The sequence below is a fragment of the Trichomycterus rosablanca genome, chromosome 3 (assembly GCF_030014385.1).
Source record: "Trichomycterus rosablanca isolate fTriRos1 chromosome 3, fTriRos1.hap1, whole genome shotgun sequence".
NCBI classification, from domain to species: domain Eukaryota; kingdom Metazoa; phylum Chordata; class Actinopteri; order Siluriformes; family Trichomycteridae; genus Trichomycterus; species Trichomycterus rosablanca.
Genome location: NC_085990.1, coordinates 22,687,752 through 22,709,547, shown reverse-complemented (window position 1 = coordinate 22,709,547; position 21,796 = coordinate 22,687,752). Strand labels below are relative to the sequence as shown.

Sequence of the window (21,796 nt, the reverse complement as noted above, 5' to 3'; positions counted from 1 at the left end):
AATACTGTACAAATGTTATTTATGTAAACTGGAGAAGGGAACGATTATACAATCGTATTATTCCTATATCTAAACATGCTTAGTTTTATAGATATAAGGAAAAGTATGTTATATAGTGAGTATTAATGTATTTGAAATAATTATTTGTGCAAGTATTGCGTATTTTAAAGAAGTTTATAAAATGAGCCGTTACTAGATACAGGTACAAATTCCGGATACAGGAACTACGGGATCCAGTTTACGTCAGCCGGTTTTCGTTTGAGGTGTTTCTTAGATAAGGAAGTTACTTGCTTGCTAATATAAAACCTTGGGAATAGGGAATAAGTTTTTTATTTAAGTCTAGCGTTTGATTGTTTTTTATTTTTCGTATTCTATTTAAAGGAAAAGAATGGCAAATATGAATTTCCAAATTTGCTGATGTGTTGTTTTGTTGTGTTCGTAGTTGCCTACATGCGTGATAGGAAAGGTGTGCAAAGTACAAGGGTCTCTCAACAAGCTAACCGGAACATTTCGACTTTAGTCTCCAAGACCAGATTTATGCGACGTGGTGGTGACGCTCAGGGGCATTTTCAATAAACTGTCGTGGAACATTTTTCTTTGTTGTTTTTCTTTACATACTTCTTATACTTGCAGCAAATATGTCGTATTTCTATATGGGAGCGCCGAGAAGGTAATGTCATTTCTACAATTCAATTTTTAAACATTTGTTCTGGACACATTATGTTTACATGATTTGTTTTAGGAACATCGTATTACATAGTCTTATGTGGATTCATGTGTGTTAACATTATCCATTATAGGAAGGCTGAAAAACGAACCGCCACACAACTCATGTTTATGCCAATTTTTTGCGCTTACATGATGTTTGTACTGTATGTGTATGGTCATTTTCTGCACCTGAACAGAAATGAAAGAGTTAAATGCTGATCACGATTTAAAAAATCTAAATCACATCTGTCGGGACTTTTGGAGTACTCCAGTTTTGTCACACCCCTAATACTTGGTATTAGGTGGACTGGCTGCACTTTATTGCTTCTAGGTGTAAGTTAAATGGGGAATATGTTGCCATGTCATGAACTGGTCTCCTGCCAGCTATATATTTCTGCACAATGATATTATATAGATTTCAGTCCCACTGTGATTGTATATGATTATTGTATGCATAGTGGGCAAGTGGGAGTAAATGCAAGCACCTTTCTGATTGGTCTGTACATAAGGAGGTATCTTTTGGCTTCTAAAGAGAAAGAGCAAAGCTCAACAGCTATCTATAATAGTTAAACTGGAAGAGATAATTAAGTTGATAAAATTTTAATAATCCAACAAAGTAATTAATATCTGTCCCGCCAGTATTAGTAAAATCTTAGTTTATTAGCTTTGCAAAAGCAGGATCACAGCATTTTTAAGCAGTTTGCACATAATATGACAATATTTGTCAAGGATTGTTTTAATATGCAATAAGACTTTAAGACATTAGTTTGTAATATAAACAATAGAAAAATAAAAGCTTGAACAGCTTGGTTGTAGCAGGCTGTCTACAACCACGTTTTGTTTATTTATGAGAGTACAATAAACAGGTACGTTACAGAACCATAAAGCAAAGCTGGTCATTTTGGTCATTATGTTTTTTTTTTTTTTGACTATTTGTTTGCCTACAACTTTGGAGCTCAGAGAGTGCAATGACAGTAAAATGTTGTCTAACCTACACGGAAATTAATAATCTATTAGTACTGTAATAAACTTTTATAATTTATAACTTTTAATAATTTATAGTTATTTTATATTTGAATAATTGCTTGTTATAAAACAAAACTGAAACCACATGTAAACAGATAGTATAAGGAGCAACAGGCAGTATGTTTGTAAAATAGAATGGACAATAAGGATTTTAAATTTGTAACAAGTAATGTCAAAACATCAGTTCTTTATGTCAGATGTAGTTTTTTTTTTCTTTAGTCAAATAGAACATTTATAAAAATACATGCTAATTCCTAATGCCTCTTTTGTTATCTGCAACACATACTAAAACAGGGGGGGGGGTGCAAAACTGGGAAATTTGGGAAATATCTGTTCATTAGGGGCAAGTCCTAAAATCAATATTGAACACCTTGTAGACAACCACATAGACCCTGGAAAGACAGTAAACAGTTTGTCTTTGCATCTACAAATGCAATGAGGATTCTGCTATGCAAAGCAAAAGCCATAATATTTGTAGCAATTTAAAACTCCATGCACTTTTTTGGGTTTAAGCTTATATAAGTAAGAATGACATGTGGAAACATGTGATGTGGTCTGATGAGTCCACCTTTTAAATTGTTTTTGAACTAATGGATGTCATGTTCTCCAGGTCAAAAAGAAATGAACTATCCAGATTGTTACCATCACAAAGTTCAAAAGCCAATGTCAGTTATGGTATGGGGAGTGTGTTATTGCCAGTTGCAGGGGTAACTTGCAGAGCTGCTTTATTAAAGATTACATTGTTTAATTGAGTGTGATGTAACAGTGGTACACATGTCCACTTCCCGACATTTTGGAATTTGTTGCAGGCATCAAATTTAAAATTTTAGAAAAAGAGCATTTCATTACAGAGAACAGTAAAGTTATTTAGCTGAAACAATAGTATATTTGTACAATTTTTGCTGTAAATCACAGATGTCCGTTTTTATTTACATTTTTCTTTTTTTTTCAGAATTGAGGTAGTAGTACAGTAAATGTCATTGGTGCCAGTTTTATACACATTTTTCATGATGCACCTTATGTGTTTGTGTTCATATTTTAAGGTGGAATGTATTTGGTGCGGTAGTAGGGGTACGCTCTATTGCTTCCATCCGCTCTCTCCCCAAAGCTGTGGCTGAGTTTGTTTCTAATGCTGTGGCAGAGTGCAAGCCTGCTAAAGTCCAAGTGGTGACAGGTACACCTGAGCAGACGGCAGATATTCTGGCTGGCATGGAAAAAGAAGGCATGATAAAAAAACTGCCCAAATATGATAACTGGTAAGTAAAGCAACCCTAATTTGGCAATTGAAAAAAAATGCAAATACACGGTAGATTTTTTTGCACATTCTTGTAACAATACCTTGTCTGACATGCACTTTTTTTTAGCAAATTGCCTGTACAGGAGAATGATCAATATGATAATTCTTTGACAGTGGGCTATTTATATTATCTAATACAAACATTTGAGATTTGTTCCTTTATTTATATAAAATATAAATATAGATGGTTTTCAGGGATGAAAAGAAAGATTGTTTACTAGGATATATAAAAAATGATTTAACTAATCATTAATTAGTAAAAATTGTGTTTAAATGCTATTTTTATGTACTGTAGCTGGCTTGCACGCACAGACCCTAAAGATGTGGCACGCGTGGAAAATAAGACCGTAATAGTGACTGGGCAGCAGAGAGAAACAGTACCAATTCCAGGCAGTGGCATAAAGAGCCAGCTTGGCAACTGGATGAGTGAAACTGACTTTCAGAAAGCCAGAGAAGACCGTTTTCCTGCCTGCATGACAGGTGTGTTGTGGATTTAGTATATATACTGTAGTTGCTTACAAAGAAAAACTTTTTTTTTTTTTTACCATATTTTGATATATTGTATTTTTTATAAGATATAGAACAACTGTAAATGTTGAATCTAGGTGAATGCAATACTATTTTGCATCATTCTATTTTGATTATATTGTATCACTAAATGGTTTTAGACAATTTAACAAAAATGTCAACACAAAACAGTTTTTTAAATTATTACATCAATTACAGTAGTTAGCAACAATAACTGCAACCATGCATTTCTGACAATTAATATTTAATCCTTCACATCGATGACATTTGACCCCTATTTTATTTTAATTTTTTTTTGCAGAATTGCCTTTCAGTCTTGCAACAGCCTTAAAAAGATGTTTAATATAGGACTTTTAATAGGCTACTCCTGTAACTTCCTTTTGTTTATTTTGAGCCTATCAAGGCACTTGTGCTTTGGCATTATTGTCTTGTTGCATAACTCAGTTTTGCTAAGACCCTAAATTCTAAACAGAGGAATAGACATTGTCCTTCAGAATTACTTGGTAGAGAAAATTCATGGTGGCAAATCTTATCTTGCTTTTTTAATTATATATTTACCCCCCCCCCCCCCCCCTTATTATTGAATCATGTTGGTTTATAATGCATTTGAGGGTATTTTTTATGTCCAATCCAGTGGATTTGTATGATGGAGTCAACTAAAAGTAAATATTTAAGGAGCAAAGTTATCCAACTCCAGTAACTCAGCCCTGGCTGCCACTAAACACCTATGACCTCATTTGAGCACAAACTGTTTGTTTTAAATCAAAGTGTAGACTTTGACTTGGCAACTCTAAAACTTAACCATTTTTAGTTAGGTTCACATCTAAATGGCTAAAAAAAATCAGATGTGAATTTCAGATGTAAAATCTAAAGTTAAGCCATTCATATGTTTTTACCTTTTACATTTTTACAGCTACTCACATTTGAAACTGGCTAAAAATGTTTTAGGCATGTCTAGTCAAACTTTAGTTTTAAATCCAATGGAGATGCCCTGGTAAAACAAACAGTTCAGCTTCATGTTTAATATAATATAGTTATTATTTTTTCTAGCAGCGTCACCCATTTAATCTGTTTTATAGACAGTTGATAATAAATTCTCCTCAAAAACCTTTTGATTAAAATAATTGTATCATTCATAAAAATGTTCATTTATTGCTAAAGATTTGGGAATTAACAATTAATTTCACCAAATTAACTAGTGAAACACCAGCCAGTGTCAACCCTCTATGGCATGAATTTCCTTTTTTGTTAGAAAAAAATATTTAACCCTGTTTTTTGGAAGCTTTGACATCCCTGATATCATTTCACTTAAAACATTTGTCACCATCACCCCCCCCCCCCCCCCCCCAAAAAATATGGGTTTGTTGCCAGTGTACTACAAGAACACTAAAACACTTATTATTGAATCATGTTGGTTTATAATGCATTTGAGGGTATTTTTTATGTCCAATCCAGTGGATTTGTATGATGGAGTCAACTAAAAGTAAATATTTAAGGAGCAAAGTTATCCAACTCCAGTAACTCAGCCCTGGCTGCCACTAAACACCTATGACCTCATTTGAGCACAAACTGTTTGTTTTAAATCAAAGTGTAGACTTTGACTTGGCAACTCTAAAACTTAACCATTTTTAGTTAGGTTCACATCTAAATGGCTAAAAAAAATCAGATGTGAATTTCAGATGTAAAATCTAAAGTTAAGCCATTCATATGTTTTTACCTTTTACATTTTTACAGCTACTCACATTTGAAACTGGCTAAAAATGTTTTAGGCATGTCTAGTCAAACTTTAGTTTTAAATCCAATGGAGATGCCCTGGTAAAACAAACAGTTCAGCTTCATGTTTGATATAATATAGTTATTATTTTTTCTAGCAGCGTCACCCATTTAATCTGTTTTATAGACAGTTGATAATAAATTCTCCTCAAAAACCTTTTGATTAAAATAATTGTATCATTCATAAAAATGTTCATTTATTGCTAAAGATTTGGGAATTAACAATTAATTTCACCAAATTAACTAGTGAAACACCAGCCAGTGTCAACCCTCTATGGCATGAATTTCCTTTTTTGTTAGAAAAAAATATTTAACCCTGTTTTTTGGAAGCTTTGACATCCCTGATATCATTTCACTTAAAACATTTGTCACCATCACCCCCCCCCCCCCCCCCCCCCAAAAAATATGGGTTTGTTGCCAGTGTACTACAAGAACACTAAAACACCAAGAATTTATACAGTACATACATAAGTTAAATAGGGTAAACGAATAATGGTGGCCACTGTTCTCTTTGGGACCTGTAAAGCTGCAGCAATTTTTCTGTACCCTTTTCCAGATCTATGCCTTGACACACTCCTGTTTCTGAGGTCTGCAGATAATTCCTTTGACCCCATGGCTTGGAATTTGTTCTGTTTGTTTGTTTATTAGGATTTTTAACATCATGTTTTACACTTTTGGTTACATTCATGACAGGAACGGTAGTTACTCATTACACACAAGGTTCATCAGTTCACAAGGTTATATCGAACACAGTCATGGACAATTTTGTATCTCCTGTTCACCCCACTTGCATGTCTTTGGACTGTGGGAGGAAATCGGAGCAACCGGAGTAAACCCACGCAGACACGGGGAGGACTTGCAAACTCCACACAGACCGCCCCACCTGGGGATTGAACCCAGGACCTTCTTGAATGGAATGAGTCTGTAATGTAATAAAGGGGTGTGCAGGCTTTCCGGCTTGACTGTAGATATAGTCTAATGTGCTGAATTGACAATAAATAATAACTAACTGACTGTGCTGGACACTGTTTTTTATGTCTTCATTCTTCATGTCTTTGTGCACAGGGGCACAGGCATGCTGAAATGGAAAAGAGCCTTTCCTGAACTGTTGCTGCCAGATTTCAAGCATATAATTTCATTTATATAATTAATTTATTACACCTAAAGTTTTTGTTTATCGCTAAGGGAAAATTTACCAAACTGGAGGCTTTAGGTTAGAATCACCACTTTACCAAGTTTATTTAAAGATGAAGAATATAAGTCCTGGAGTCCTGGAGACGTCTAAATGGCTGTTAATCTTTTCCAGACTGATGTTATTAACTACTACTACTACTACTACTACTACTACTACTAAACATTGCCATTAATGTAATAAAAAATGGCAGTGTTTATTAATGAGATTTACATTCTACAGGGCTGGTTTATTTTCACAAGCATAATATGCATGTTGGATACATTATGTTGAAAAATAATGAATATGTTTTTTGAAATGTGTTGTAAAATCTTCACTGTGTAATATGTTTTGTTTAATGATCTAACGAAATGTATTGTGGCAAATATGTAATAACAGGCAAGGAAGCAATTACTTTTTCACATCACTTACAGTACTGTACAGTATTTGGTGTTTATAGGACCTTTAGGGCAACTGCATACATATAAGCAGTTATGTAATGCAGTTATATGCATGTATATGCTTTTTTTCTACCCATTTTAAACAACTTTTTTTAAGCTTTAATTTTTTCCTACCAGATGGGTTTTCTTTCAAGACTGTAAATTTTGAAATAGTGTTAACCTGAATTTGTCTTGTTATGAAATGTTAATTGTTGTAATGCAGAAGTATACATTCTGTTTTGCTAGCTAAGTTATTATTGTTTAGTGTTTGGAAGTAATTAATCTTGGATTTAAAAACATTTTTAATCAGTTGAGATACATTTCCCTGTGTTTTTTTCCTGATAGGACGGACCATGTATGTTATACCATTCAGTATGGGTCCACTGAATTCTTCTCTAGCTAAATTTGGTGTTCAGGTGACGGACTCTCCATATGTGGTAGCCAGCATGTCGATTATGACTCGCACAGGCAAATCTGTTATGGACAAACTTGCAGAGGGTGTAAAGTTTGTACGTTGCCAGCACTCAGTGGGAAGACCTCTGCCACTTAAAGGTACCAACCTTTTGTCTCAAGCAGTATTATGTACCTAGCTATGTCTTACACAATTAAATACAACCACAAATCAGAAAGTTTCAGTATGGAAAATGCAAAAATTAAAAGCAGAGTTTCTTTCATTAACTTTGTTTGTTATTTTATTGTGGACAGTATGAGCCCAAGATATTTCATATTTTGTCTGGTCAACTTCATTTTTGTTAATATAGATTCATTCTTACATTTCAGGCCTGTGGCACATTCCAGGTGCAATTTAGGGCTAGCAATGCGGTAAAATTCAATTTCAAATAAGTTATGTCAACAGGTGATTGTAATAATGATTTGATACAAAAGCAGTATCAGTGAAAGGTGGTGTGAGCAAATGCATGAAAAAATTATTGAACTTTTACTGAACGGCACTGCATCAACATCCGTCATTCATTAAAAGCTGATAAAACCACATTGGTAACATTGGATTACTTTGGCAAACCTTTGTCAAGTACCACAATCTGAAGTTACATTTGCAAATGCCACTTTTTATTGTGCAAAAAAAGAAGCTTTATGTTAAGTCCAAAAGTTAGGGTCTGTGATGGTATGGGATTGTGTCAGTGCTCTTGGCAAAGGCAATTTACACTTCTTTGGTGGCAGCATTAATCCAGAAAAGCACATTATGACTTTAAAGCAACATATGCAGACTTTAAAGCAACATATGCAGCCTTCAAAATGACATCTTTTCCAGAGATGTCCATGCATTTTTAACAAAGCAATGCAAAACCACATGCTCCACACATTACTAAGCCATGGCTGTGAAAAAAGAGGGTGCAGCTACTGCACCTAATAAGGAACGTGTGGAGAATTTTGAACCAAAAAATTAGACAATGACAGCCCTGTACTGTTGCAGACCTTAAGACGTGTTTGCAGAAAGAATGGGAAAAATAACACCTAAAACACTTAATTGCTTGGTATCTTTAGTTCAAAAACATCTTAAGTGTTGTGAGGAGGAATGGCAACATAACAAAGTGGAATGTGCTGCAGGCCTGAAATGCAGGAATAAAAGTATATTAACAAATAAAATGAAGTTGACCAGACATTATGTAATTTATTGGGTTCATACCTTCTGCAATGAAATAAAAGTCAATGTGTTAAACACTGCATTTTCCATACTGTCCCAACTTTTTCTGATTTGGGGATGTATATTGTGCTAGTAGTGCTATTACTAGGATTAAAACTCTCTTTCTTTTTACCACTGAGATAAACTCGAGTTCAAATCCCATGGTGTGCTATAGTCCTGGTCAGGCATCCAAACTGGCAAAAATTGTTTGTTCTTGAGGGAGTGGTGTGCAAGCCTGTCTTTCAGTATGTGTTATGGCTCTTTATTAGAGTCTGCCTCTTGCAAGTAAAAAGATGTGGCTGGCAACTACATAAGTGTTGAAGGGGGTGCATGAGAGTCTCAAGTCCTCTTTGGACATCGTGTATATGTTGCAAGAGAATTGCAATGGGGGAATTGGCAATAATTAGATTAGGAGAAATATAAAGGAAGTGCAAAAAACAAAACTCTTTAAAATTATTGTAAACATGTAAAGCCAACAAATGCATTAACTGGCTTTACATGTTTACAATTTACTTTTAGTACTTTAAAAATGGTAATTTCTTAGTTTCTTTGTGATCACAGCAGACACATTTAGTTGATAGCACATTGCCCAGAACTTAAATTTGGCATGAATGAAATCTTATTCCTAACATAGGCTGTTTTGGACAAGATTTAACTGGGTAATTAGATAATTACCTAAGTACTTTAATTCCCATTTGAATTCATCATTTCACTGTTGAGTGTACAAGACCTTCAAGCCCACAGTTGGTTTTTGCACAAGAAACTTCTCTGCTCTAAACAATTTTAATTGGTAGTGGCCATTGATCGTTTACCTGGCTAATGTATACTTTTTACTCTGCTTTCTAGCTCCATTAATAAACCAGTGGCCTTGCAATCCGGATAAGGTATTAATCTCACATCTTCCAGACAGCAGACAGGTATTGTCTTTTGGAAGTGGTTATGGTGGAAATTCTCTCCTTGGAAAGAAATGTTTTGCCCTTCGTATTGCCTCTTGCATTGCCAAGGATGAGGGCTGGCTGGCTGAACATATGCTGGTGAGAATAACCAATTAATTTGAAATTTTTTTGAGAAACCATTGTATAGTGGAGGGGATTATACCCTCCAGGGAAACACTGGTTGAGGCGGTGAACCAATTGAATGTTGTATTACAATCAGTGATCACAGACACAGAGAGAGAGGTTCCTCATAAATTGCTCTTTAATACAGATGGCCTTGTGAGATGGAAATTACCATAAAATGGTTGGGTGGTTTTATTGTCAAATGCTGTGGGTTTCGGGTTAGTTACGCCATCAGGTCTCTCCTCACAGCTTGAAGACGACGAAGCCAAGTGATGTCACGTTCGCTCGCTTTTGGCCAGAAACAATGGACTTTGGTACACATTTTTATTTGTAATGCACTCTGTGGTGTGGTGTGCAAGCCTGTCTTTCAGTATGTGTTATGGCTCTTTATTAGAGTCTGCCTCTTGCAAGTAAAAAGATGTGGCTGGCAACTACATAAGTGTTGGAGGGGGTGCATGAGAGTCTCAAGTCTTCTTAAGATAAGATAAGATAAGATAGCCTTCCCACAGGGGGAAATTTGTAGTGTTACAGCAGCTTTCAAGAATATAAAAAATAGAAAATTACAAAATGTTTACATGTATGTACACATATATTAAAAAGTAAGAATATGTAAAAATTACAAAAATATAAACAGTATTTATAGAGGAAGTTAACCAAATATTGCAGTTATTAGAAATATTGCACAAAGTACAGCAGTAAAGTGCAAAGTTACAAAAAATTACAAAAGTAAAAATTACAAAAATATAAACAGTATTTATAGATGAAGTTAACCAAATGCACAGTTATTAAAAAAATATTGCACAAAGTACAGCAGGTACAGCAGGTATTGCACATAATTTAAAAGGCATCGTTGACGTCGTGTATATGTTGTAAGAGAATTGCAATGGGGGAATTGGCAATAATTAGATTAGGAGAAATATAAAGGAAGTGCAAAAAACAAAACTCTTTAAAATTATTGTAAACATGTAAAGCCAGTTAATGCATTTGTTTAGTTTAGTACTTTGGTACACATTTTTATTTGTAATGCACCTTATTTTGGAATATTATGTTAGAATGATAAACTGCAAGCAATAATTAATAAAGAATTAGGCTTTGTTAAACAGCTGCAAGGAAATGTTTATAAAACATTTTAAACTACTTTAATACCATAGATTACTTGTTAAATGTAGTCCAATCTTTATTAAAATTGTATTACCAAAAACTCAAAAATATTATGTGCATTTAAAATATCATTTAAACACATCTATCACTAAATATCTGATAAAAACTTGATAGGAGCAACATGTCTCATAGCTACTGTTACTGTATTTACTGTTTATGCATTTCCTCCCAATTTTCTTTGTCTAGCCATATCCAGTTACCTAATACCTAATGGTTATTAGCCTCTACTGCTACGGACCTCTACTTCTGACCGAGTACCCCCTCCGACCATGTGCAGTACTGACTGCATATTTTCTTTTTCTTTTTCTTTTTTTGCTAAGGCAGGTTCATATGGGAATCGGTTTCACACAGAGAGAGTCATGCACCGATCTCCATCGTCTCTTTGTGCAGGTGCCACTGATGAGCCAGCAGAGGCCGCAATTGCAGAAGTTATAAGGAAACCCTGTTCAGCCATTGTCTTGTCTCTTACAAACACTCTTGGCCTGGCCAGCTGATAGCGGAGCTGAGATTCTGCTCTAGATCTCAGCACCACACCCAAATTGTCTTTTTTAAACCCTTTTTTTCTTTCTATTATTCATGTCCTTTTCGCCATTATCTGGTTACATCATTAATTAACTAATGAGCCTTAGATAAGGAACTTCTACCCTTACATTATTTTGTGCATTTTAAAACAATTTTGATGTAATTTTTTCTTAGTAATTCCAAGCTGCCCCAGTCCTGTGGCAGCTAAAAAGCTCAAAAACATACTGAATGGTCCTTCTTTGTTTTTTCACTGTTTTCTTTTGGGGACCTGGATCATCAGGCCATATTTTATTAGTAATGAACAAAAAATTCTTGTAGAGCCAAAGTGTTTACAGACCGTTTCATAGTCACTTTTTTTGTAGTTACCTTTATGCTTAATGTTTGTAACTCCTTTTTTTCATTTTTAGATTCTGGGAATCACAAATCCTCAGGGTGTAAAGCGATATGTTGCAGCAGCTTTTCCAAGTGCTTGTGGCAAAACCAATCTGGCCATGATGAAACCTACATTGCCAGGTTGGAAGGTGGAGTGTATTGGAGATGATATTGCCTGGATGAAATTTGACTCTCAGGGTGAGAGACTTAGAAAGTATCTATATGCCCCTAATGATTTTTCGTAATTAATTAGTTCATATATTATGTGTTGGTATCGTATAAACTCATATTGCTTGGCTAAAATATAACGCTGTATTATGCACAGTAAATTTGGATGATAAAAATGCAGGAACTATTCTATATAGACATTAATTATGCACAATGAAGAGCATGTCCTTTGATTTGACTAATGTTCACTGTTATTATCTATTCTTCACAATGCTGCTTTTATGATTATGTAAATACATTTATTTTTAAATGATTATCACTTAGAAGCACTATTTTGTGAAATACAATATTATTTGTATTAATTTTTTACTTATTTTTGCCTCTTTTACTGTCTTAGAGCATACATGTATCTAATTCAGTCCTAAACTTAAAGTTTTAATTATTACATTGGCTGGCTTAAAAAAAGGGAAGAAAGAAAAAAATTTAATGGGACATGACCTTTTATGAAAATACTAGTGTACAGATATGCAAAATTTGGGCAACTTGAATTGAGTTTGTTTAAAATACAGTTTGTAAAAAAATTACTTATTAAGAGCAAATAAGTAAATAAAAACTATGGAATAAATGTTAACAGCTAGTTTAGATTTAATACTTTAAAAGAATGGGGGGTTGGGGTTATAGTAATTGTTTAATGTGCAAAAGTTTTAAACCCAGGCGACTAGGTGGCGCAGCAGGATATTCTGGACTTAAAAACAAAATGTGCGGGGTCTTTGACACTGTGTAAGGACCCTGGTTAGTAGCCTGAGGCGCCTGTACAGATGTGGATAAACACTGGGTTACTCTCTCTGCCCAAAACTAGCCTTATACGCAAATCCACTGAGGAAAGTGCAAATAAGAGAGGGTCGGTGGACTGTGCAAGCATCAGAGGGAGCATGTGTCAGTCAGATATACCCTCTTGGGTTGCGGGAGTGTTTCAGTAGCAGAAGGCAAATTAGCAAATTTTAAAGGTTTTAGCTTGTATTTCTTTGTGGATTTTGGTGAATCTTTAGGTATGACTTGGACCATTTTTTTGTTACAGAAGTCAGCCTTTATGTCTCTTTCTTGCTTGTTCCATTTGCTTCTAGAATTTGGTGATTTAGTGAAAGTCATTTTATCTACCTGTAAAACATTTAATGTGAGACAGTTGTATTTACTGTTGTGTTGATTGTCAGACAGTTTTAATACCTACAGGCTGAATATAATTACTTGACTTAAGAAAATATTAAACAGACTAAATTAAAGCATTTTCTTATCCAAAGCAGTACTAATTTGTGTGCTTTTTTGTCTTAGGTAAACTTAGAGCCATTAATCCAGAGAATGGATTCTTTGGTGTTGCACCTGGCACCTCACTAAAGACAAACCCTCATGCCATGGAAACAATTTCTAAAAATACAATATTTACAAATGTAGGTGAGACCAGTGATGGTGGGGTTTGGTGGGAGGGACTTGAACCCCCAGCACCTGGCATCACTTTGACAGACTGGCATGGAAAGCCCTGGATGCCAGGTAAGATTATTGGCTGACAAAATACAAGATTTTAAATAATGGGTTGGTGTTCATACACTATAATTTTGCTTGTAAATACAATTGTACATGTGTACTATTTGAACTTTCTCGGTCATTATGTAGTTGATTCAGTAAAGTGCACTTTGTTGTAAATTTGATTTTGAATGAATGTAATTGCCATTTTTGTCCATCAAGCTACAATATCACTCATATCGATGAAGTTAAAACACATGAGTCTTTTAAATTAATTATATTTAAATTAGGGCTGTCGGAGTTAACGCGATAATAACGCATTAACGCGATCTCAATTTAACACAATTTTAAAAAATAGTGCCGTTAACGCAAATTCTATACAGGAAAAATTTACCTATACAGGCAGTGAGTGCCATGTAGAATTACATCACGAAGACCCGCATTGTTATGTTTTGTACTTAACCACGAAATACAAATGACACTAGTTATGTGGAGAACGAGTTGTCTTTATTGCTTAATCCACAACTTGGAGCATCACACTTAAACATAACACACTGTTACTGTGTGGCCGCTGGTCACCTGATACACATATCAGCTCAGTGACGTACAACACACAGTGGTAACGTGATACGCAGATCACGTAAATGATATATATCACACGCATGATAATAATAAGCTTTTTTCTCTCTTAATTTTCCCTGACAAGTGAAAAACCAAAATATAGCAACCTTAGCATTATGAGGAAGAATTTCAAAGATATTCCTTTGCAATACAATATCATTTCAAGAATATGATACAGACTGACCAACACTATTAAGCCAAATCAGCATTGAAAATTGACTTTACTTTTAATAGCCTTCTACAATGCTGGTGCTTCTTAAAACTGAATATTTTCTTTTAAACAGAAGTGTTATTTAAATGCTATTAAATTGTTTTCCAACAAAATCCGCCCAATTTGGCGGATAACCGCCCAATCTGGCAACACTGGAACGCGTTATTATTATCGCGTTAACTTCGACAGCCCTAATAAAAACGTATTCTGATATCCAGTTAGCAGCGTAGGGTTTATATAGCAGCAGGTAGAATAAGGTGAATAAGGTGCAAAAACAATGCAATATTGTGCAAAGATGCAAGTAATATAGTCACTAGTATGAGTTGTCAGATCCCAGGGAACAAGATTGTGAATGAGTTTTTGTGTATGTTAGTGTATGTACACCGATCAGCCATAACATTAAAACCACCTCCTTTATAAAAAAAATAATAATAATAAAAAATAAAAAAAAAAGGGCGATTCATCACGATTAACTATATGAAATTCTGAGATTAATCGCGATAAAAAAATTTAATCGTTTGACAGCCCTAATTTAAATTAATCAGAAACTAAAATTGCTTATTCACAAAAGTATTCAGATCCTTTGCTGTAGCACTTTGCTGTAACAACGTGCAGGTGCAACCTGTTTTTTGGAACAGACATACAACTATTAGAGCCTATAATTTACACAACATTGTCAGACAAAATTAATTTAAGAAGTCCAAAGAACTTTCTGTGGATAATATTGTGGCAGGTATATTTTGTATTAAAAATGGTATCTAAGACTTTAATTATTCCTAGAACCATATTGGCCTCAGTTTAAAGTAGAAGAAGCTTGGCACAACCTCAAACCTTCCTAGAGTTGAGCATTTGGGCAAAAAAAGGCAGTAGAGAGAAGAAAGAACCCAATGATCATTCTAAAAGAGCCCCTAAAGTCCCATGCAGAGGTAGGAGAACCTATTTGACAGACATCCATCATTACAGCACTCCATAAATCGGACCTTTATGGCAAAGTGACATAACAAAAGCCACTGTTGAGTAAAAGGCACATGGCTCCCTGTAAAGGAATTGAAAGGAAAAAGACTCCTTGGTCTGATGAGACAAAAATTTACCTCTTTGGACCGAACAGCAAGCACTGTGTTTGGCTTAATATGGTGGTGGCAGCACCAATGCACCAATTCAGGCTGGGGTAACAGATTATCTTTCACAATGATAATGGCCAGAAGCATATAGCCCGAACAACACTGGAGTCTTTGATTTCTTCGATTAAACAATCTTTTCTAGAACAACACATCTGGATATTCTAATTAATAACATATATTTAAAATTGCCCTGTAATTTTAATGAAATGAAGTGGTTGGGCCTGACCACCTCTACTGCCTTGTTTGCCAAAGTGTGTCACAGAGAGTTTATTGTAAAAGTCAAAGTGAACTACACTATGCATTAATGAAAATTATTAATATTGTTATAAGGAAATGTGTCTCTTAATCTTAGGTTCTTCTAGACTGTGTGCACACCCTAATTCCAGGTTCTGTGCCCCTGCTGTCCAATGCCCCATCATGGACCCTTTGTGGGAGAGTGATGAAGGAGTGCCAATTGATGCCATCATTTTTGGTGGCAGGAGACCAGAAGGTGGTTGCTATGTGTAATATGCAGTTTTATATATTCTGTCCCCTTGACAAAATGTTCATAAAATGAGTACAATTTTATTTCTTGTTTGACAGGAGTGCCTCTGGTATATGAAGCATTTAACTGGCGGCATGGAGTATTTGTTGGGGCTGCCATGAGATCAGAATCCACAGCAGCAGCAGAACATAAAGGTATATTTTAAGTGTCAACTGGTATGGATATATAATCGCTGTGATAAAATTAAGCAACCAGTCATTTTTTTTATTGAATCGGCATCTCTACATGTATGGCAGCCATGTTATTCCAGTGTATCTTAAATTCCAACACAGACTCATATTTCTTTTTACTGATTAAAATAATCGGCTGAACTAAATCTTAATTAAGAAAAGTATAAAAACCAGAGGATCCCAGTAAGCATCAGGTTGGTTCCATCCTTAAAATTTTAAATACAGTGGTTCATAAGAAAGCAGCAGATTATTTGAACGTCACAACATAAAATGACTTGCAACATGAATGACCAACTGTTCTTGCTGCCACTTAACACTGGTTCCTAGGGACAGGATTAAAATGTGTAAAGTTGGAAAAGCCCTTCATCAATGAGAAGCAAAGAACAGCCAGTCTGAGGTTTGCAATAAGTATTGGACTGTCATCTTCTCTGATAAGTCCGATTTTCAAATTGGAGGATTGGGGATGATCTGGTGCTACTTCAGCAGGGCTAGAATCTGGCAGATTTGGTAAGCCCAATTTACAGACCTATTGATTGCTGTTGGATTGTGATCAATAGGAAAATGGATGGTCAAAAGTAATTAAAATTATTTTCACCACGAGTGCTTGGCACAACCTCGAACCTTCCTAGAGTTGAGCATTTGGGCAAAAAAAGGCAGTAGAGGGAAGAAAGAACCCAATGATCATTCTAAAAGAGCCCCTAAAGTCCCATGCAGAGGTAGGAGAACCTATTTGACAGACATCCATCATTACAGCACTCCATAAATCGGACCTTTATGGCAAAGTGACAAAACAAAAGCCACTGTTGAGTAAAAGGCATATGGCACCCTGTAAAGGAATTGAAAGGAAAAAGACTCCTTGGTCTGATGAGACAAAAATGTACCTCTTTGGATCGAACAGCAAGCACTGTGTTTGGCAGAAAACAAGCACTGCACATCACCTGACTTAATATGGTGGTGGCAGCATCATGTTATGGTGCTTCTCAGTGGCAGGGACAGGGAGACACCAATTCAGGCTGGGGTAACAGTTTATCTTTCACAATGATAATGGCCAGAGGCATACAGCTGTTTGATTAAACAGTATTTTCTAGAACAACACATCTGGATATTCTTATTACAAATATTTAAAATATCCCCGTAATTTTAATGAAATGAACTGGTTGGGCCTGACAACCTCTACTGCCTTGTTTGCCAAAGTGTGTCAGTAAGTATTGGACTTTTTACTGATAACCGCCTGGATGGTCAACTTTGGCACATAGAGCAATGGTGCCATGCTATAAAATTTCATTAACTACCTTTGTGGAAACCTCTGCAACAGTGTTAGAAAGAATCTGTTGAACAATACTTAATTTTTATTGTACAAACCTATTTAAAAAAAGTTGGGTTTTGTAAAATGTAATAAATAGAAGACACCCCTGTGTTCCATCACTTTTTATATTAGAAAGTTTCTAATGGTTTGGGAACTGAGGACACTAACTGTTGCAGTTTAGCAAAAGGAATTTTTATTCTTGCCTGATAGGAGACTTCAGCTGCTCAACTGTCTGTGGTCACTGTTGTCTGATTCTCCTTTTCATGCTGCACCATACATTTCAATACAAGACAGATCTGGACTGCAGGCAGGCCAGTAAAGCACATACATTTAGTGTCTATGGGTGTAGCACATACAGAATAAGACCTGGCATTATCTTGCTGAAATAATTATGGGACTTGATGTCTTGATGGCAGCATGTGTCTCAAAATCCCAATATACAGTGTATCACAAAAGTGAGTACACCCCTCACATTTCTGCAAATATTTCATTATATCTTTTCATGGGACAACACTATAGACATGAAACTTGGATATAACTTAGAGTAGTCAGTGTACAACTTGTATAGCAGTGTAGATTTACTGTCTTCTGAAAATAACTCAACACACAGCCATTAATGTCTAAATAGCTGGCAACATAAGTGAGCCCCACAGTGAACATGTCCAAATTGTGCCCAAAGTGTCAATATTTTGTGTGACCACCATTATTATCCAGCACTGCCTTAACCCTCCTGGGCATGGAATTCACCAGAGCTGCACAGGTTGCTACTGGAATCCTCTTCCACTCCTCCATGATGACATCACGGAGCTGGTGGATGTTAGACACCTTGAACTCCTCCACCTTCCACTTGAGGATGCGCCACAGGTGCTCAATTGGGTTTAGTCCATCACCTTTACCTTCAGCTTCCTCAGCAAGGCAGTTGTCATCTTGGAGGTTGTGTTTGGGGTCGTTGTCCTGTTGGAAAACTGCCATGAGGCCCAGTTTTCGAAGGGAGGGGATCATGCTCTGTTTCAGAATGTCACAGTACATGTTGGAATTCATGTTTCCCTCAGTGAACTGCAGCTCCCCAGTGCCAGCAACACTCATGCAGCCCAAGACCATGATGCTACCACCACCACGCTTGACTGTAGGCAAGATACAGTTGTCTTGGTACTTCTCACCAGGGCGCCGGCTCACATGCTGGACACCATCTGAGCCAAACAAGTTTATCTTGGTCTCGTCAGACCACAGGGCATTCCCGTAATCCATGTTCTTGGACTGCTTGTCTTCAGCAAACTGTTTGCGGGCTTTCTTGTGCGTCAGCTTCCTTCTGGGATGATGACCATGCAGACCGAGTTGATGCAGTGTGCGGTGTATGGTCTGAGCACTGACAGGCTGACCTCCCACGTCTTCAACCTCTGCAGCAATGCTGGCAGCACTCATGTGTCTATTTTTTTAAGCCAACCTCTGGATATGACGCCGAACACGTGGACTCAACTTCTTTGGTCGACCCTGGCGAAGCCTGTTCCGAGTGGAACCTGTCCTGGAAAACCGCTGTATGACCTTGGCCACCATGCTGTAGCTCAGTTTCAGGGTGTTAGCAATCTTCTTATAGCCCAGGCCATCTTTGTGGAGAGCAACAATTCTATTTCTCACATCCTTAGAGAGTTCTTTGCCATGAGGTGCCATGTTGAATATCCAGTGGCCAGTATGAGAGAATTGTACCCAAAACACCAAATTTAACAGCCCTGCTCCCCATTTACACCTGGGACCTTGACACATGACACCAGGGAGGGACAACGACACATTTGGGCACAATTTGGACATGTTCACTGTGGGGTGTACTCACTTATGTTGCCAGCTATTTAGACATTAATGGCTGTGTGTTGAGTTATTTTCAGAAGACAGTAAATCTACACTGCTATACAAGCTGTACACTGACTACTCTAAGTTATATCCAAGTTTCATGTCTATAGTGTTGTCCCATGAAAAGATATAATGAAATATTTGCAGAAATGTGAGGGGTGTACTCACTTTTGTGATACACTGTATACATCCATGTTAATTGTATCTTCACACATATGCAATTGCCATGGGTACTGATGCACCTTCATACCATGGCAGATGTTGACTTTTCCTCCTTTCACTAATAACAGTTTGGATAGTCCTTTTAACCTTTGGCAAAAAGAACAGTGTAACATAGTTTCAGGTGGAATTCCCTAAAGCAGCATTGGACTATGTAAGTCACAATGGTTCTGAAGTACTTCTGAGCCCATGTTTGTCACAGTAGCATGACTGTTGTTCATGCATTGCTGTCTAAGAGCTCAAAGATCATGCACATTCAACAGATCTAGATTCCCTGAATGTTTTCACAATATTATGAACAGTAGATGGTGAAACACAAAATAATTTTCAATCTTGCATTGAGAAATGTTTTTTGGCAATTCTTTCCTAAACTTTGTCATAAAGTGGTGAGCCACAACCCATCATTATTTGTAAAAACTGATCCTTTGGTGGATCCTCCTTTTACACTCATTTATGATACCCTCACATGTTCAGTTCACCTGCCAGTTCACATACAATGTTCAAGTTCCCTAATTTTGCTTCTCTTTCAACTTTTTTGTAGGGTGTTGCAGGAATCAAATTCCAAATGTGTTTCTTGTTACAAAATACAATAAAGTTGATCAATGAAAAGATAAGATATCTTTTCTGTCAAAGTTAAATAAAGATTCAAGGCAATTAACAGATCATAAATTCTTCTTTTTATTGCATTTTACAAAGTGTCCCAACTTTTTGGAAATGGGGGTTTGTAGAAAGAGTGTGCAGCTGTTGTGTCTAAAAAAAAGTAACTTTACTTACTTAGTTTAGTTAAATAAAGCTACTTTAAGTCAAAATTGGATTTTGTTTATGTTTTGTATAATGTGAGGGGAGGCTTGGGGGATGGCTAAAACAGCCTAGTCATTCAGAGTTGCACTTGTCAGTGTGCTCTCAATCCCGGTCCCAAGCCCGAATAGGGGAGGTCTTTTGGCGTTCCAAGTATAGTGTGTGGAACCGCTGTCGCGACCCCTATATATGGTTGCAGCCAAAAGGGAAAAGATATTGTGTGTGCATGTGAAGCTGTCACAATTTATAGGGTATTTGCATGCTTGCGTATGTGTGTATAGCATTCCAAAAAAATTATATTTAATACACTGTGTGTATTTTGTCTCTCTTAGGTAAAATGCTCATGCATGACCCATTCGCTATGCGTCCTTTCTTCGGCTACAACTTTGGTAAATACCTGGCCCACTGGCTGAGCATGGAGACAAGGAAAGGACCAACTCAGCTTCCGAAGATCTTTCATGTTAACTGGTTTAGAAGAGATCCAAATACCAATTCCTTTCTTTGGCCAGGTTTTGGAGAGAATGCTCGAGTCCTTGAATGGATCTTTAATCGCTGTGGTCACAATAGTGAAGACCAAGCTGCCAAAAAAAGTATTATAGGATGGTTGCCTCAAGAGGGTACCATCAACACAGAAGGTCTGGGTAACAATGTAGATATGAATGCACTCTTTGATAGTCCTAAAACTTTCTGGCAAAAAGAAGCCCAGGACATAAGAGCCTATTTCAGCCAGCAGGTGGGGGATGACCTACCCAAGGAGGTAGAGGGTGAGCTAAGAGCACTAGAAGAAAGAGTTAGGGATTAAGAGGGAAGGATGTTAATACTTGGTGTGTAATGCATTTGTTTTGTAATATGCTACATTGTCCTATTGGTTTGAAGCATTGCAGTCTTTCATTAAAGTCACTGAAGCTACAGTCTTTTTTTTACAGTCGATCTTGTAAGATACCATAAACAGACCAACCACTTAAATTAATGTTGCTGCTTTTAGCAACAGACAATGCCATAGTCTCATGATATAGTACACTAAAAATTATTAGACTTAACAATTAACAGCTGTGTTTAGGATGTTACATTTATTTCATTTTATTAGTAATTATTAATAAACAGTAATACTACTGTAAGGAAAAATGGAAGGAAGGAATGAAGGATGTCTCTTCAAACTTGATGAGAATGGTGAATCTTTATTACAGGAAGCAGTAGCAAGAAACACAAGTGTAACTTGGGATCAGCAGAGCTTGACTGAACAATTCGTGGTTGAAACACACAGCATACTGTATATACATTTGAAAATACCATATAAGGGCTTCCTATATTACCATTTTAGGGGTTTCCTGTGAAGGATGTGTATTACCCAAAAGCAGTGCAGACAAGATGGAATTGTCACCTCAGTTCTAATTGATCTAATTGTCTTTAATCACTCATGTGTAGGCCAGTTCCCTCTGTCTGTGATGGCTGTTGATCGCTCATTATAATAATCCTTTTAAGTTGATTAGAACTTTTGAGAGCTGTCTCTGCTCTTCTTGTTTCATATGCTAAACTAAGCCAGGTGGTCTCCCCAACTTCAGGAAGAGACACCCTGG

The 21,796-nt window shown here is 36.4% G+C and overlaps 1 protein-coding gene across 1 annotated transcript; it reads left to right on the top strand.

Annotated features, from left to right (window-relative positions):
• Positions 1–564: 564 nt before the first annotated feature.
• Positions 565–21,130, top strand: pck2 (phosphoenolpyruvate carboxykinase 2 (mitochondrial)). Its single transcript, XM_062991058.1, has 10 exons — positions 565–670; positions 2,778–2,990; positions 3,327–3,511; positions 7,289–7,495; positions 9,432–9,619; positions 11,734–11,896; positions 13,196–13,411; positions 15,690–15,827; positions 15,920–16,015; positions 20,552–21,130. The coding sequence occupies exons 1-10, from the start codon at positions 639–641 to the stop codon at positions 21,019–21,021; spliced, it is 1,908 nt and encodes a 635-aa protein (XP_062847128.1). The 5' UTR covers positions 565–638; the 3' UTR covers positions 21,022–21,130.
• The last annotated feature ends 666 nt before the right edge of the window (positions 21,131–21,796 follow it).